Source organism: Ctenocephalides felis, unplaced genomic scaffold (assembly GCF_003426905.1).
Source record: "Ctenocephalides felis isolate EL2017-DRISC unplaced genomic scaffold, ASM342690v1 CF-g0.4_SCAFFOLD_03573, whole genome shotgun sequence".
NCBI lineage: Eukaryota > Metazoa > Arthropoda > Insecta > Siphonaptera > Pulicidae > Ctenocephalides > Ctenocephalides felis.
Window position 1 is genome coordinate 10,127,489 of NW_020539727.1, and position 16,831 is coordinate 10,144,319.

General features: G+C 28.6%; 3 protein-coding genes across 6 annotated transcripts in view; 1 reads left to right on the forward strand and 2 right to left on the reverse strand.

Moving 5' to 3' along the window:
• LOC113389071 (calpain-A-like) overlaps window positions 1-10,586 on the forward strand; it is a 609,920-nt gene extending 599,334 nt beyond the window's left edge. For 2 of the 4 annotated variants that reach the window (XM_026626126.1, XM_026626127.1), the window contains 4 exons: window positions 1,779-1,979; window positions 5,636-5,763; window positions 7,257-7,452; window positions 10,325-10,586. In XM_026626126.1, the coding sequence (XP_026481911.1) occupies window positions 1,779-1,979; window positions 5,636-5,763; window positions 7,257-7,452; window positions 10,325-10,410 (611 nt within the window). In that variant the 3' untranslated portion in view covers window positions 10,411-10,586. The remainder of the gene's footprint in view (window positions 1-1,778; window positions 1,980-5,635; window positions 5,764-7,256; window positions 7,453-10,324) is intronic. The other 2 variants (XM_026626128.1, XM_026626129.1) reach the window with 1 other exon arrangement.
• A 2,175-nt stretch (window positions 10,587-12,761) lies between these two features.
• On the reverse strand, window positions 12,762-14,364 carry LOC113389489 (jmjC domain-containing protein 7). Its single transcript, XM_026626517.1, has 5 exons — window positions 14,233-14,364; window positions 13,809-13,962; window positions 13,509-13,688; window positions 13,283-13,446; window positions 12,762-13,216 (listed from the first exon to the last, which is right to left on the reverse strand). The coding sequence occupies exons 1-5, from the start codon at window positions 14,285-14,287 to the stop codon at window positions 12,762-12,764; spliced, it is 1,008 nt and encodes a 335-aa protein (XP_026482302.1). The 5' UTR covers window positions 14,288-14,364.
• Window positions 14,365-16,333: 1,969 nt separating this feature from the next.
• Window positions 16,334-16,756, reverse strand: LOC113389490 (acyl-coenzyme A thioesterase 13-like). The gene has a single exon (XM_026626518.1). It carries the CDS (start codon window positions 16,754-16,756, stop codon window positions 16,334-16,336), a length of 423 nt encoding a protein of 140 aa, XP_026482303.1.
• Window positions 16,757-16,831: the final 75 nt, after the last annotated feature.

Sequence of the window (16,831 nt, forward strand, 5' to 3'; positions counted from 1 at the left end):
AATTTTAGTCGACGATTTCGGAAACACGGCTCATCCGATTTGAATAATTCGATTCGTATTGATCAGGAGACATGCTGATTAGTTGTTTTGGCAAAGGTAGGTCGAACCGTTTCGAAGATAGTAAGTTCAAAAAATCATAATCGGAACGTTTAATTTGTATGATATAAAAAACATTTTATTTGTATCGACGAAATGCAGAACTGATTAAATTTTTGGGAAGACTTGTCTAGTGGTTTCGTAGATCCAATAAAAAAAGTGAAAAATGCCATTTCAAAGTTCAATATTTCAAAGTATAAAAAATCAAATTTTTCAAAAAGGTCACTTTTGATTCAAAAATCGATTTTTTCGGGGTTCTAAAAGAAAATTCAATCTTTTAAAAAAAAAATTTATTTTTGTTACGAGAAGTTCTAGCAATTTAATTCAAGGCACGATGCCATGTACCACTAGTTAACTTTTCGTAGGGTGAGTTATAGTAATGGACCGAAAATCGAAAATGTAAATTTTTGCATTTCTCGACGTTTTGAAGGTTTCTGAACGTTTTCGCATACCTCACAAAAAATGGATGTGTGTGTACTCGTATGTGTGTGTGTTTTGTATGACCGCATTTTTTGTTTTCGGGCGCACGGATCAACCGATTTGAATGATTCAAAAAACATTCGACTCCTATTGATAGGGAGATGTGCTGATTAGTTTTTGGCAAAGGCAGACCCAGCCATTTCGAAGATATAGAGATAAATATAGAGATAAATATATATATTTTTGAGAGAAATATTCATCCGAATTTAATGATTCAAAAATCTTTCTGCTTGCGTTGACAAAACAATTGCTTTTGGAAAAAAATGTCTTTTTTGTTTGTATATTGTGAAAAATTCACATTTTGATTTTAATTCTGGCTAAAGTTTTAAAGCTCACTTATATATTTTAAATAAATAACTTTAACTTTGTAATTCAATTTATATAATTCTTATAAATAAATATTAGACAAATTTAGACATTATTTATTATAATCTATTTGAAAACTTTTAATATTCCTCGAACATTTTGTTACTGTACGGGAAGTGTCAGAAATTTGCCTTAAGGCACGATGCCATACACCACTAGTTTAACATTTAATTACGAAGAAACGGCCAATCTTTACTAAACAATAATCAGCACGATTCCAAATTAATATATTTCGAGTAGTTTTTAAAATCGATTAAAATTTGCGTGTTAAAATGTTGAAAAAAAGTCACTTTCTGCTAATAAAAAAAGGCTTGTTCGATGATTGTGCAAAACTGGCCAACGCTAGTCCTTTTTGAGTTACATCGAATGAATTTTTAAAATCAAAATTGGAAAAACCCAGCGCATCTACAGACACACACACATACTTTTTCCAAATTTGGTCTCATTCTCCAGGCGTTTTTGAGAAAACGTCGACTTACGGCAAAAAATCTGTTCAAACACACGCGCACACACCCATACATAATTTTTTCCAAATTTGGTCTCATTCGATTCAGAATGACTTGAAACGTCGATAAAACATAAAATCAGCAAATCGGATTTTTTGGCGAAAATATAAACTTCTTCTTCGAGAAGTTCAAAAACGCGAAACCGAGCTCAGGTATGGGTGTATTTCTATTACTATTATTATTATTATTATCATTGTATTTATCACAATCGCATGTCGAGGTATATAAGTGTAGCACTTTTTTCTATCCGAGTGTGGTATTTTCCCGCGCGTTCCATTTTATTTTCCCACCAAAAATTTGAAAACATCCTCCTGACCGAACAAAAAACAGAACTGCCCGGAAATCGCGGTCGCGCCGTGGCCGCCCTCGAGGGCACCCCAGGCGGAGGCGGAGGACCAGGAGGCGGCGGCGGAGGCGAAGAAGGTCCTGGTGTAGGCGACATTATATCTCTGATCTGCGCCAGGTTCTGCGGAGACAACCAGGCCGCCCAGGAATCGTTCGGAATGACGAACGCGTCGCAGACTTTAGCTGGTACGTCGGATGATGAAAAGAAAGTTGAAAGGGTTTATAAGAGAATATTATAGTGCAGTAAACGGAGCGTTTTAGGTCTGAATTTTGTTACTGTGCTCCGAATTGAATGAAATTTTGGAATTAGGTTCATCTTACCCTCAAGTTCAAAAGTGAAAACAATTCGGGTTGCGCCATTACCCCCCGGGGGGATGACGCTCCTTCTCAATTGTGTAATTACATTTTTTCAAAATAATGTCGGTTAGAAGAACTAATTATAAGAAAAAAATGTCTTTTATAGTTTTTCAAAAAAACTAATACTTTTCAAGTTACTGGCCACTAAATATTCATATATTTTTGGCGTTTTTCTTCGTTTTTTTGCAAATATCTCCTAAAATATACATTTTAACGAAAATCATGTAATGAACAAAATAATGTCAATAAAAATCTTAATAAATCGGTATTACATAAAGTGTTCTAGGAAAAATATTAAGCAAGATTTGAAAGAGCAAAGTCGTTTTTTATTTCGTTCAAGATTTAATTGTTGTATTTGAAGCCATCTGGTGTCGAGGTTTTGCATTTTATGCATTTCGGTGAAAAGGGTTTTATAGTGCTCAACATGAGCTTTAAAATGAGTGTTGTTACAAATTTTTTGCGTGTAAAATGAGTGAGCTATCATGCAAATAAGAAGCATATACGAAGTTTTTTTCTTTTAAATCTTATGGTTTAATGAGCGCCATTTGCACCATAATTAAAGTAATTTACATTCCATCTAGAATTCACTTCATTATAGACATTTTGATGGATTCTAGCAGTTTCACTACTTTAGTACCAACTATTTTCAGAAAACTCACGATTTTATGAAAACTTTTTTTCCGACTTTGCTCTTTTAAATCTTGCTTAATACTTTTCCTAGAACACTTTATGTAATACCGATTTATTAAGATTTTTATTGACATTATTTTGTTCATTACATGATTTTCGTTAAAATGTATATTTTAGGAGATATTTGCAAAAAAACGAAGAAAAACGCCAAAAATATATAAATCTTAAGTGGCCAGTAACTTGAAAAGTATTAGTTTTTTTGAAAAACTATAAAAGACATTTTTTTCTTATAATTAGTTCTTCTATCAATTTCCGACGTTATTTTGAAAAAATGTAATTACACAATTTAGAAGGGGGGTGATGGCGCAACCCGAATTGTTTTCACTTTTGAATTTGAGAGTAAGATGAACCTAATTCCAAAATTTCATTCAATTCGGAGCACAGTAAAAAAAAATCAGAGGTTATACCCTTTTTTCCTCTCCGTTTACTGAACTATTAGAAATATACGTGTAAAAATACCACACGGGCATTCTTGGCTAGGATTGGTTGATTTGTGCTTTTTTATGATGAAGCCTAAAAGTTTATGTGCTTTTTTAATGTCAGACTTGAAATTATTTTGAGTGAAATTGGCGTTCGTGGTAATAAAAATCTATAATGCTTTTTGTGCTGAATTTTTATGTTAAATTAAAACGCCTTCGAAGATGTGTTATAAATATAAAAGAATATTCTTATAGTATTATTTACAGTCAATCCCCCTATAACACGGTACTCTTACGGTTTCCATATTACGCGGAACTGAAACTGCGGCAGTTCTTTTATAAAGCGGTACTTCTACAGCGCGGTTCAACAACCCATAAGTTCCATTTGCAAAACCTATGAATGACTCTATAGTAACTAGGTATTATATAAGGTTTTAAATTATAAGTTTTTCATTGACTAAATTTCGTATATTTCTGATACAGGTTTAGTCTTGTTATAGTAATTAACAAATTATCTTTTTTTTTCAATTAATTACAGTGAAATGACAAGCTAAAAGGATGTTAAGTTTTATATGTATAATAATGTTACTGTTCATTTAAAGCTTGTAATAGAATATTCAGTATTTCAAATAGATAAATGTCTTGAGATTTTTCTAAGGGTAAAAAAATCCTTTAATTATCCATTGGGTAATTCTCAAATTTGGAAATTATTTAATAAGGGTTTTTAATAACTTAAAAAGTAAATGTTAAAATAATTTTTAAACGGAAAATAAAGGAAGTGTCAAAAAAGGAAAAAATTGGAACAGTTGCCTGAAAAATTATCAAACATTATTTGCAGTTGTTATTGTTTTTTACCGAATTATTGTTTGATAACGAAATTGGCAAATTCAGATATATCGTAGAATTTTTGGGCTTTTAAAAATTTGACAATGGAGTTAAAGAGTTAGATTAAAGTTCACTCAATTTTCTTACCTGTACTTGGAAGTTGTACTCTAGAATCTAGACAGTAGCAAGTTGCAAGTTTTAAGTCATTTTTTTTGTCTTATAATAAGAATTCGTCAATATATTTAAATTATGATGTTACTTAAATTCATAAGTTATTAACTCTTCAAGTCAATAAAAATAATTTATTTTTTATTTTTTATATAAATTTTATCTTTTATATTTATTGGTCCCCATATGGCTAGAAATTATGATTCATACTAATTTGATGTTTTTATAGCGCGGTTTCCATACAACGCGTTTGAGTTAAGTTTTAGTTTATAGCGCGATTATTCTATTACCGCGTTATAGGAGGATTGACTGTTTGTAAAAATAAATTTAGTTTATATATAAAATGTAAGTTACAAATAGATATATAATATTGTCTTCTACAAAAAAGTTTTTGTCTAATAGAATTTGTGTTATACTACAAAAGGATCCAATTGAACTCTTTCAAATTTATTCAATTTTCTCATTTAAATTTAAGGAATTTTATTCGCTCAGTATGTCATAAAAAATATTAAATACTACAAGAAATGGATTAATCTGGATTTATACGATTTACTTAATGTTCTTATTTAAAATTGCGAAAATTTATTTTATATCACCTAAATTTCTCATTTAAATTTAAGATACTCTTTAATTTAATTCTGAAAACCCAGTATGTATATGATTGAAAGAATTGTTGTGTTCTTTGATGTAGTCTTTAGTACGTAGAATAGCATCTACCAATCATTTTTATTTTCTACAGTAAAATTAATTTTCAATTTTGTGCGTGAATAACATCAGCTTTCGGTGTTTGTCCACTAACAAATTTAACCAATCATCGTTATAATAGTGCACATGTAACATTTTCGATTAGATTACGTTATTTTAAGACAACTCTCAAATAAACGCTATATATTTTAAATAACACTATTTATAGTTTATTTATTAAATCTTAAATTATGCCTTTGAAATAGAACGATCGATTTTTCTGGAGAAACAACTTTACAAGACTTTAATATAACTGTTAAAAAATTAGTTAGTAATCAACTTTTTTGTGCTTATTTATCTGTCAACTTTCTTTACTTATCAAACTAACTTATAAGACAATTACCTAGTTGTTTCTTGATGTCGTTCGAAATGAATCGATAAATTTCTTAAATATATAAAGAACACCATAAAAAAATTATAAATTTAATTTTATTTTAGGAATTTCTATATTCTATAAAAATAAAATATTTCTATATCCCTTGCAATAGTCTGATAGTACTCCCAATTACCTACTCGTGTTCTGTTTTTAACCCTAGGTTCAAGTCACAAAGTTCAACGTTATTTTCGATATTTTTTCTGTATTTAAATTAATAAAATATTTAATTTATAATATAATCTTTCTATTAAAATTTTATCCAGAAACCAAAAGCCGCGGTTTCTCCAAGGACGTGTGTCGCAGTATGGTAGCTATGCTGGATCATGATCATTCTGGTAAACTAGGATACGAAGAGTTCAAGACTTTGTGGATGGACATCAGGAATTGGAAGGTTTGTAAACTTCCAAAAAATATATTTAATAATCATTTGTTTATTTACTGACTGGCGCGAGAACAAACTTGCGACCTGCTCTGATACAGCAAAGGTGAGAGCTTGAAGTTGTATGACAATTTTTTGAACTTACCCGGATATATAAGCAGATTGAAATTTCAAGTCTTAGGATTAAGTTCAGAAAGCTTGCACAACTTCCGGAACTTAGTCCATTGTATAATTAAGACTTACTTTAAGCTTTTACTCTGAACAATTTTGATTCACCGCCATCACCACTTAGTTTTATAAGAACGAATTGAAAAAAAAATCTGCATTTATTGATGAGCACACATTTTTTTCAATAGTTGAAATATTGAAAGTTTCGAATAATTTGAATTAGGGAATGCAATACCGGTATACCGAATTACCGGTAAAACGCCCGATTTTTCGGCGGTATTTTTACAGGTATTTACCCCAAAAATACCGGTATTTTCGGTATTTTTTAATAAGCGCTATTTGATACATAATACAATACAGTTTAAATTTCTCGGAACAAATTTATGTTTAAATTCCATAATCGCATAAACAGCTATATCTTCAAGTGATTCTATAGGATAAACAAATGTCAAATATTATCTCAACTCGTCATTAAACTGACTTATTGCTTTACTAAGGGCTTCATAACGTGTTACAATAAATAGAATTGGACTGATAGATAATGGTGTTTGTTTCATCTTATGTAAAAATTTAACTTTTTTTTAAGTGATCTTTGTAATCTTTATTTTTTCTAACTTTATACATGATAATTATGATAATTACTAAATATTTTTGCTTCTTATTACAATTATAAAATATTTTTGGAAAACGTTTCAAAGTTTGAAAATGCTATAGAAGCATAACATTGTTTTAAATAACAATACTCAACAAATGTAATAACTTATTATTTATCTCGACAAAGTATCCGATCTTAAATTAATATAGAAAAATTATTATTTTTTAAATATTGGAGATTATGCTAATTTAACACATCGAATACAGCCAATATAGTTTATTATAATAATGTAATATGATCTTTTATGAGTTTTTGGTCTTTCTTACTCATAAGTTTGTTTTTGGTGAAAAGTTCTATAGTGATAATGAATTAATTAAATTGGATATAATTTTGTTAAATTATTATTTAAAAAAATAAAGTTATTGTTTTATATTAATGTTTTTATTGTTTAGTTGAATATAGATGTTGTTGTACATACAATTATATATTTTATATTTGTATTAGTAACTTTTAATTTTGTTTACATTTGTTTAAGATAATAAAAATACCGGTAATTTACCGGTATTCCGGTTTTAAAATGAAAAATTACCGAAATATCGGTATTGATATTTTCCATCGGTATTGCATTCCCTAATTCGAATGATGTCTTTAGAAAATTTGTACAAAGTCCATAATATTGCCTTTATCATTTTACTTTACAGTATCCCAGACGTGTTTGAAACTCTATTTATTATATTTTCAGGCCGTTTTCAAACTATACGACCGCGACGGTTCAGGTTGCCTGAGCGCCTTCGAATTGCGTCAGGCCTTGAACAGTGCAGGTTACAGGTTGAACAACCACATCCTGAACATCCTGATGCACAGATATGGTACCAAGGACGGAATGATTGCCTTTGATGACTTCATCATGTGCGCTGTCAAACTGAAGAGCATGATCGGTAAGAATATAATCTTCTCATATATAAAAATGAATCGCAAAATGTGTTGGTAACAACGCCTGGACCGATTTGGCCAATTATTTTTTAAAAATGTTCGTTGATGTCCAAGGATGGTTCTTACGGCGAAAAAACAGCCCATTTCTTTTTCACATACAAACGTTAGTATTTTCATATTTTTTCCAACAGATACGGATTATTTACTCAAGTCAATGGAGCGTTTTGGGTCTGAGTTTTTTTTACTGTGCTCCAATTTGTATAAAATGTTGAAATTAGGTTTATCTTACTATGAAGTCATTTCGCGGGGGATGACATGCCTCTCAGTGGTGTAATTTCTTTTTTTTTCAAAATAACGTCAGATATCGATAAAAGAACTAAATATAAGAAAAAAATGTTTTTATAATGTTTTTCAAAAAATCAAATACTCATCATTTTATTTAAAGCAGTTGTACATTTAAAATCCATATTCGTTGATGTATACACATTTCGGTATAGACTATAGTGTAAAAAAACATAATAATTTTTAACTAATTGGTAAATATCAGTTCAGGTTATTAAAAAATGGAACTGTCTTTACAAGAGTTTGTAGAACTCCTTAAAATACTGTTCTGATCGCTGCTAAAATGATATGTTTAACCGAAACTTGATTTTTTTAAATATTTTTTTATGCGAAATTCTAAGTTATTTAATCAGCGTGAGAATAAATTTTTATCACTTTTGCAATAGCAAGTAATATCGCTTTTAGTGTGCTTTATTTCAAATTTGGTATTTTTTTCGTTGAAATAAATGTTAAATTTAAAATAAACATTAAAATGAAATTTACGATTTTTAAAATTCCGGACGACCAGTATGAATATTTTAAAAATATGGTTAATCCAGGACACATGGTCACTTTATATATAATATAATAAACGACGTAGTTATATTAGATATAGAGTAAGGTTGCTTAAGTCGTACCCCATAAGGAGAAAATGCTAGAATAATACAAAATACAAAAATCTAAATTCAGTTCAAATATTGCTTCTAAAAAATCCTTATCAGGAACATATGCTCATCTTATATTGAATATATAATAAAAACCCGTTTTATATATAATATAGTGCGATGCTGCTCAAGTCGTACCCCTTGAGGATAAAATGCTAGAATAATACAAAATAATATAAAAATTTGAATCCGGGACAAATATAATATCATATGTAATTTATTGAATTATTATATAATGTTATATGTAATATATTGAATAACCTAGTTATATCGAATATAGGGTAAGGTTGCTGAAGTCGTACCCGTGCTTTAAAAATGCAACAAAACAAAAATCTAAATCGGGTACAAATATCACTTTTAAAAAATCATCTTATAAATAATATAATAAAAGGCCTAGTTATATCGGATTTTGATATATATACAATTAATAAACAATATGGATAAATTACAGTATATAATTTATAATGCTATATATCAGTATTTTTAAATTAAAAGAAAATTTTTCGCGTTCATTAAATATTTATTCAGGTAACTTATGATTAACAATTGCTGTGTTTTGATTTTTCATATAAACATATGTTTTTCACGTTTTTGAAAATGTGCTTTAGGTATGTAAGGTGCCTTAGTCGTACCATAGGTATGTAAGCCCCTTAGTCATACTTGGTACTAGAAAACTATATAGAATTCGGACCGATACCCATTTTTCTGTAGTTATTAGTTACAAATTCGAACATCATAATCAAAATAACACCTTAAATGAAATAATGATCTCGAAAAGTAACTATTTATATGTACTACTTATAAAATCAAGTCTCTGGGTGCTATGAATGGAGATGGAACTGTTCATGAAGATACAACAATTATTCGTTCTACCCACTTTTTGTTTTCCAATTTGAGTAAAAGCTCTGGAAATTGTATTTATCTAGAAGAATTCTTCTTATTTATAAAAAAAAAATCCATTTTCTATATTAAGCCAGTACGATTAAAAAATTTTGTACAGGTACGACTTAAGCTACAAGCAAAGTTTTAATTTCAATCTTTGAAGACACCAAACCTATAACTAGGCCGATATAATTTCTTATATTGTTTATAAAATTATTTTTTCAAAAGTAATATTTGCACCAGATTCAGATTTTGGTATTATTGTAGCATTTTTTCATTAAGCGGTACGACTTAGGCAACCTAAAGGATTGCCAAATAAGTAATATAAATAAACATAGAAAAAATGTCACGATCATATTTTAGTTATAAAAGTCTTACAAAGAAGTTCAAAATTTTAGAAGAAACTTTACAAAAAGCTTAATTTTCAAATATTTCTGTTTTATAAAGTCATTGAGCCATTTAATTGAAAACTTTTGGTTACTCGACTGAATAGTTTTATTTAACTACTTATACCAGATGTTGTAATTTATAATTAACAAACAAAATGCAAAAGTCGGTGTACGACTTAGGAGGTGGTACGACTTGAGCAACTTTTCTGTATCCTATTTTTAAAAACAATGTTTAATACAATAATGAAAAGACTAATTAGAATTTGAGGAAGTATAATAAAGATAAAGACAAATTTATTAAAATGAAAAGAATGTTGATAATTAAATTGAAAGAAAATTAAGGTGCCCCATGGTGTAAGGGTAGAGGTCACCTGTGGACGGGGATTGTGATATCGAACCACGCTCTAGACAACCTGATATCGTGCAGTATTATGTTTCCAATTAAAATATAAAAAAAAAATCCAATTGGAAATAGGCCCATTTCTTAACGCATTACGGTGTGAAATGACAAAGGAAAATCTCTCACACTATTTTTCCCTGAATCGACTTTGAGTTTAACCCAGCACACCGACCTATCCCTTATTATTTTTTTTTACCATAATTTTTAATTTATATTTCAGATATCTTCAAAGAGCGAGACTCCGACGGCTCCAATACGGCGACGTTCAACATGGAAGAATGGGTCGAAAAAACTCTTTACTCTTAAACAAAGGTCACTAATCATATTAATAATATATATGAATCAAAAGCGCGGCTAATTATTTTTTAAACCTATAATTGGTTAAACTACTCGTTAGGATTTAATATATAAAGCAAATCCAAAAAAAGCTTTTATTATACGATATACTTATATAGTGCCTACAAATTTTATTCCTAAGAACAAGTGTAAAAAATATGTTAACAGGAAAATACTTTGAATCAGTATTTTTATCAACTCGAAATAACTTTTAGTTAACAAATGGTTAAATTTTAATATAACAAAATATTAATATATTCAATTTAGTTTACATATTTCTTGTTAAAATGATATTTGTTACCATCACGATTTTTACTTAAACGTTAATTTTAAATAAAAAGCTAAGGGTGTAGTTATGAATAACTTTACTAACTAAACTGTTTTAAAAAGTAATTTTACAATTAAAATAAAATGTTTTAATGCTAAATATAAATGCCAAATTCTTTTTTATTGACGCAAGGACTGACAATATTATCATACATATAAAAAATTATTGGGGTATTTTTAGTAATACTTTTAGTTTATGGTAATTTTATCTGGTCACTACAATTTGTGTTCAAATATTTAATTACTATTATATTTTAGATATGTCTTTTATCCCCTGAAAATTGTCAGTCCTTTTCCAATTACACTAAATGCAAAAATTAAATATTCATATAAAATAGATTTATTATCAAATATCACATGTTAAACCTCACAAACGCCAAATATATAAAATGTCCAATTTGTTAGTGAATTAAAATTTCAAATTCTTGGCCTATTACCTGTTATATTATTGTCACTTGATTATTTAAATTTGAATGTTCTTAAATTATTTAGAAAATAAGTCAAAGCTAACAAATCGTTATTCTCATAATAATAATAAATTGAAATAATATATTCATGGTTAAATATATATTTAAGTATCTAACAGGAACTTATTATTCAAAAATAATAATTTTACTAGTGGTGTGCCATAAGGCAAACAAATTGCTGGAACTTTCCGTAACGTAACGAAATATTCGAGGAATATTAAATGTTTTCAAATAGATTATTATAAATACTGTAACTTATATATGTTTACAGAAAACTAAATAAACAAAACTTAATCAATCAGCTCGCTAAGCAAAAATACGTAATATTTACGTAATATTTACACAAAAAAGTTACATGCTTTTGTCGTTTTTACATAAGATTAAGAAATATGTAATAATTTCGTCTATTTTATGTAATGTGGATTACGGAAAGATTTCGTAATAATTACGTAATTTTTTTTAAAAATCGGCGTGTAAGTGGCTTTTTTTACACATATCCGTATATATGAACACGCACACACCCATATGCGTATATGTAAAAACATACATTACATACACTTACACACACACACACACACACACACATATATATATATATATATATATATATATATATATATATATATCTTAAACATCATATAAATGTGCTTTTCATTTTATTTTTATTTTTTTCGCGTACTTATATACACATTTTTAACATCAGCAAATTCATAAAGTAATAAATAATAATTTACAAATTTTATAAAACAAATGTAATTACATTGTTTAATATTTATAAGCATTATATAAACTGAATTGCAAAGTTAAAATTATTTAATTGATTATATAAGTGAGCTTTACAGCTTTAGCTTGAAAAAAAAAAAAATTTGGATTATTTTCGATATCCAAAGATTTTTTTTTTTGGAATTAAAAAATAAATGTTTTTTACCAAAAGCTATTATTTCGTCAGCATAAGCAGAAAGTTTTTTTAATCATTCAAATCGGATGCTTAGTTCTCTCAAAAACTGCCATTTTTCGCACATTTAGCTCGGTATCTCCAAAACGGCTGCACCTGTCTTTGCCAAAAACTAATCACCTCTTCTCCCAATCATTACAAATTGAATGTTTTTTAGATCATTCAAATTGGACACTCCGTTCTCAAAAACTCGATTTCTATGTTCTGCACTCTTTGCTCTTTATCTCCGTTACTGTTGGATCTGCCTTTACCAAAAACTAATCAGCACATCTCCCTATCAATAGGAATCGAATGTTTTTTTAATCATTCAAATCGGTTGATCTGTGCGCCCGAAAACGTGGACGAAAAATTGTATCCATACACACACACACACATCCATTTTTTCTGAGGTATGCCAAAATGTTCTGAAACCTTCAAAACGTGAAGAAATGTAAAAATTACCTAAAGATCAGTTACCATTGTGACAAGATGATTAATAATTAATTGATAGATATAATTTCAGAAATTTAATGCTAAAAAACAATATATTAATAATACTCCACATATTTTTTAAAAAATTAATTTATTTGATTTTATGAAACATTGTCAAATCCACAAAGGTGCTCCATCATTTTATAATAACAATATCTAGAATCGTATTCCATATCATACCAGTAATTCACAGCGATGCATTTATGACTCTGTCTTACGTGATGATACCAAAGACTGGGCAAATATAAGGCATCACCGGCATTAACTCTGACATGGTAAATATTACATTTATTATACTGTGGATATCTTTTTAAATCCGGTTTGAGAGGGTCAATGCTGACCCAGGATATTTGTTTAATATTTAATGGTGTCTCAGTATTTGTTTCAGCTCCAGTTTCAGTCCATGGTTTGATTGCGAAGTTATCATTTACTTTTTCAAAAGTTCCCACTGGATACAATGATTTTGGAACATACTGCATATCGGTTGGAGGTATTAATATGAAATCTTTGTAGCCTGATATTACACAATATATGTTTTCGTATGGATCTTTGTGCACTAAAAATTGAGAAAGATTATAAAGACTATATAATAATAATAAGTACTTATATTATTTTTTATTACTTGAAGTAATAGCTCTGCTATCCCCCATCCAAAAATTTACAGCGTCCGGTACTTTATCAAAAGCTTCACTGGCCCAAGAAATATCTGCAGGTACGTCTTTAGAAAGCTCAGGTAAATCCAGAGTCAGGTTTGAATTTTGCTTCTGTATGTACATAATCTCGTTACTGCATAATATATATTAAAAAATAAATTAATACATATAATTTTAGATGGTGAAGTTATATACCTATTTTTGTTATTTAGAGATTCTAAAAATTCCTGCATACGCATTTCTCTTTCTTCAGGCATCACAAAGTATTCAAGATCTTCAAAATCTTTACATTTTACATCGGAATGAGAAGTTAGGCCATCTGCATATCCATTTGGAGTTACGGCTACAGTGACAATTTTATCACCTATTTTTTCACTACAGAAATAAATAAAAATAAGAAAAGTTTAAATGAATATTTTGGTAAGTGCAATTTTTATATTATTAGATATTATTTATTACCAATTTTTTTAAATTAAAAGTTTAAGTAAAATGTACCTCATATAATCCGAATTCCAATGTTGAACGGCATACCAATTCTGATTAATATTTCTAAATACGACAGGAATATTTTTTGATACATAATTTCTATAAAATTCTAAAGGTTTCGGTGTATGATATACTTCTGATACTTGTGAGCCAAGAAATAGTTCTGAGAAAACAAATAAAATTATTCTATAATTTTCATCATTAATTATTATTTATTCATAAGCAAGTAGTAATCGAAAACAATAAATATTATTTCAGGCTCTTAATATATATTCAGTAAATTGATAAAACCCTATTCTGAAATAAGATTTGATAGTAATCATCAAACATAAAATATAATGTTTGTCTTTATAAATAAAGAAGTAAGTAAATATTAATTTACTATATTCAATTTGACATATTGGCTGCTGTTATATAAAATGATTTTAAATACCTCTTGCTTCTGTTGATAATATTTCGTAAGCATTTGCTAATTTTACATTTTCCATATTTAATACTTCTAATTATATAAAGACACTATTAATTATCATATAATTATTAAATTTAAATGAAATACGATATTGACTAGGCATTAAATCATCCTAGACAATATACTAATCATGCTAATAATTAAATCATGCTAATAATTTGACATTTGCTAACAATTTTGGGGTGTGAAGCTTGCTGTATTATACTTCAGATGTGTTTCACATTCGCTGCAAAGTTGAATGGGATTTTAGCATTATTATGTTGGTGTGGTTTTCGTGCTATGTTCACGTCTATTCTTTTCCAGTGTTTTTTTGGTACCTCGTTTTTTAATTATTTTGTGCGTTATTCATACGGTTTTAGTATAATTTTCTTGTGAATCGTGTGTTGCTCGTAATTATTAAATTTACATTTATTTTTTTAATTTCTAAGTTTATTACTTTTTTCATGGTTTTCTAGGTTAAGGTTTTTTCTTAGTTTTTACGTGTTTTATAGGTTAGGGTTATTTTCTTACTAATTATGTTCTATCTATTTTACACTTTTTAGATCGCTTTAGAAGTAGGTATTCTTGCATTATTTTATTTTTGGACAAATATATAAGGTACGTTTTAATCACTTAGGTTAGGTTGCATTTCAATTTATAGTTTAGGTTACATTTAGGTTAGATTTCATTTCATTTCTAAGAATTTCATACTTTGTAGAAACGTTACTTTTAGCTCATATTATAGTTTTAATATTTTAGTTCATATTTCTTTCTTTACATAAGCTATCTTTTAATCATAGCTTAAGTTAGTTCAGGTTTATGCTATAGTTCAACCCGTTTTATTTTTACATTATGAAAAAGCAAAAGCAATGTATCCATTTTGATTGATTTTGAATGCTTTGCCAAAAGATCTTGCATGCTCCTTTCTCATTACAGAGGCGCATCAAAACTTTTTATTTCTCCGTTCCTGGTACATATTCTTGAACCTGCATAGACTACTTGATTAAATTGAACATATACATGCATGTGCAAGAGTATTTCCATCTGACACTGGATTTAAACGCAGGCTTTTAGAAATGGATATGAAAGAAGAATCAGATAACTTTATTATTCAAAGTACTTCAAGAATGGAAGAAATTAAAAAGAATACTGCCAATGATATTGAATTACCTCCTGAAATAAAGCAAATTGGGTATGAACTTGTAAAAGTTATGGAGCAAAATCCGGGTCTTGATCCAAAAAAAGTTCTAGCATATTTTACTGAAATTATACAAGATGCATCAACATTTGCGAAAAAAGAAAAAGTAAGCTCAAACGCCAAGTATAAAAGTTAAGCTGTTACTGTAAATCATGGAGAGCTTTAATATATAATGTCAAAGCAATTTCAGTATTCATTGAGGTTACATGTTTGCAAGATTTGATCAAACGATGACACTAAACAAAACATATCCAATATTTGTGAGAGTATATCACTAGGATCAATATATTGCAAATATAAATTAATAAATAAAATATTCTAATTATTGTTCTGACTGCTTTAATATAAAAGACGGGTTAATATAAAAGCTTATTGAGTATTGATATACCTAAAATTAATATTGATTTATTTTGGATTTATTAATGTAAAATGCCTTTGATTTATTAAAATGTTTGTTGAACTAAACAACCAAGGTGTTAATCATAGATAATAAAAAGAAATGTACTTACATAAATTACATCCATGGTGTTCATTTTGAAACTTACATATTTTTTGTCTTATCAGCAGTTCAACCTTCTTGCTTTTGCTTTGAAAATTAAATTTGAATGAAAAATATAATTTATCATGTGTAGTTTGAAATGGGTCTTTATTTTTTTCTAAAGTTCACATACTGTACAACCATTGTACGCATCGATTGATACTTAACAATAATTTATGATAGTATACTTAAGAGTACGCTTAAACTCCAACTTATACTATCATCCAATAACATTATTATTGTTTCTTACTACACAATAATTAAAGTTGTTGTATGAAGATCCATAGTGCGATTCCAGATTCTATGTACACATGACTTAGTATAAAAATCTTTATCTACAATTACAAAATTCAACTGCCGATAAATTTGGTATGACTGCCTCTAGCTATAATCTCTCTACATTCTTTTTTAAACAGCTCGACATCCAAAAATGCTAACGTCCTCCCTGCTTTTCGAGTGTTGGCTTCAACAACGATTTGTTCACCAAGTGTGGCTCCTTTCAGGTAACTGACATGTATATCTACAGATACTCCGGGTGGTTTTTCAGCAGCAACAAGAGCGAAGGTGGACACAACATCGACTAGAGTAGCAGTGAAGCCCCCATGTAGGTTTCCTGCAGCATTTACATGCTCTTTGTCAACGGTGAATTCAACGACACATTTACCTTCCTTTTCAGCACTTATTAGGGTTAGTTTGTTCAGGCACTGGTCAAAACCTTTGGCAAGTTTGAAATATTCTGCTAAGGTCTTGACTGATCGTAAGGCTCCAGGCATTTTGGCTAAATAAATAAGTAGAATAAATTACTTTGCACAACAAGTTATAATTAACATTCTGTTACGTCATTTATA

What these genes read in the sequence shown, in the direction of transcription:
- LOC113389489 (XM_026626517.1), bottom strand. Translation starts at nt 14,287, where the DNA reads ATGGAAAATGTAAAATTAGCAAATGCTTACGAAATATTATCAACAGAA. An exon ending in TCTCTAAATAACAAAAATAG is followed by an intron (nt 13,447 to 13,508) that starts GTATATAACTTC and finishes TATATTATGCAG; the next exon opens with TAACGAGATTATGTACATAC. An exon ending in TAGCAGAGCTATTACTTCAA is followed by an intron (nt 13,217 to 13,282) that starts GTAATAAAAAAT and finishes CTCAATTTTTAG; the next exon opens with TGCACAAAGATCCATACGAA.
- LOC113389490 (XM_026626518.1), bottom strand. Translation starts at nt 16,756, where the DNA reads ATGCCTGGAGCCTTACGATCAGTCAAGACCTTAGCAGAATATTTCAAA.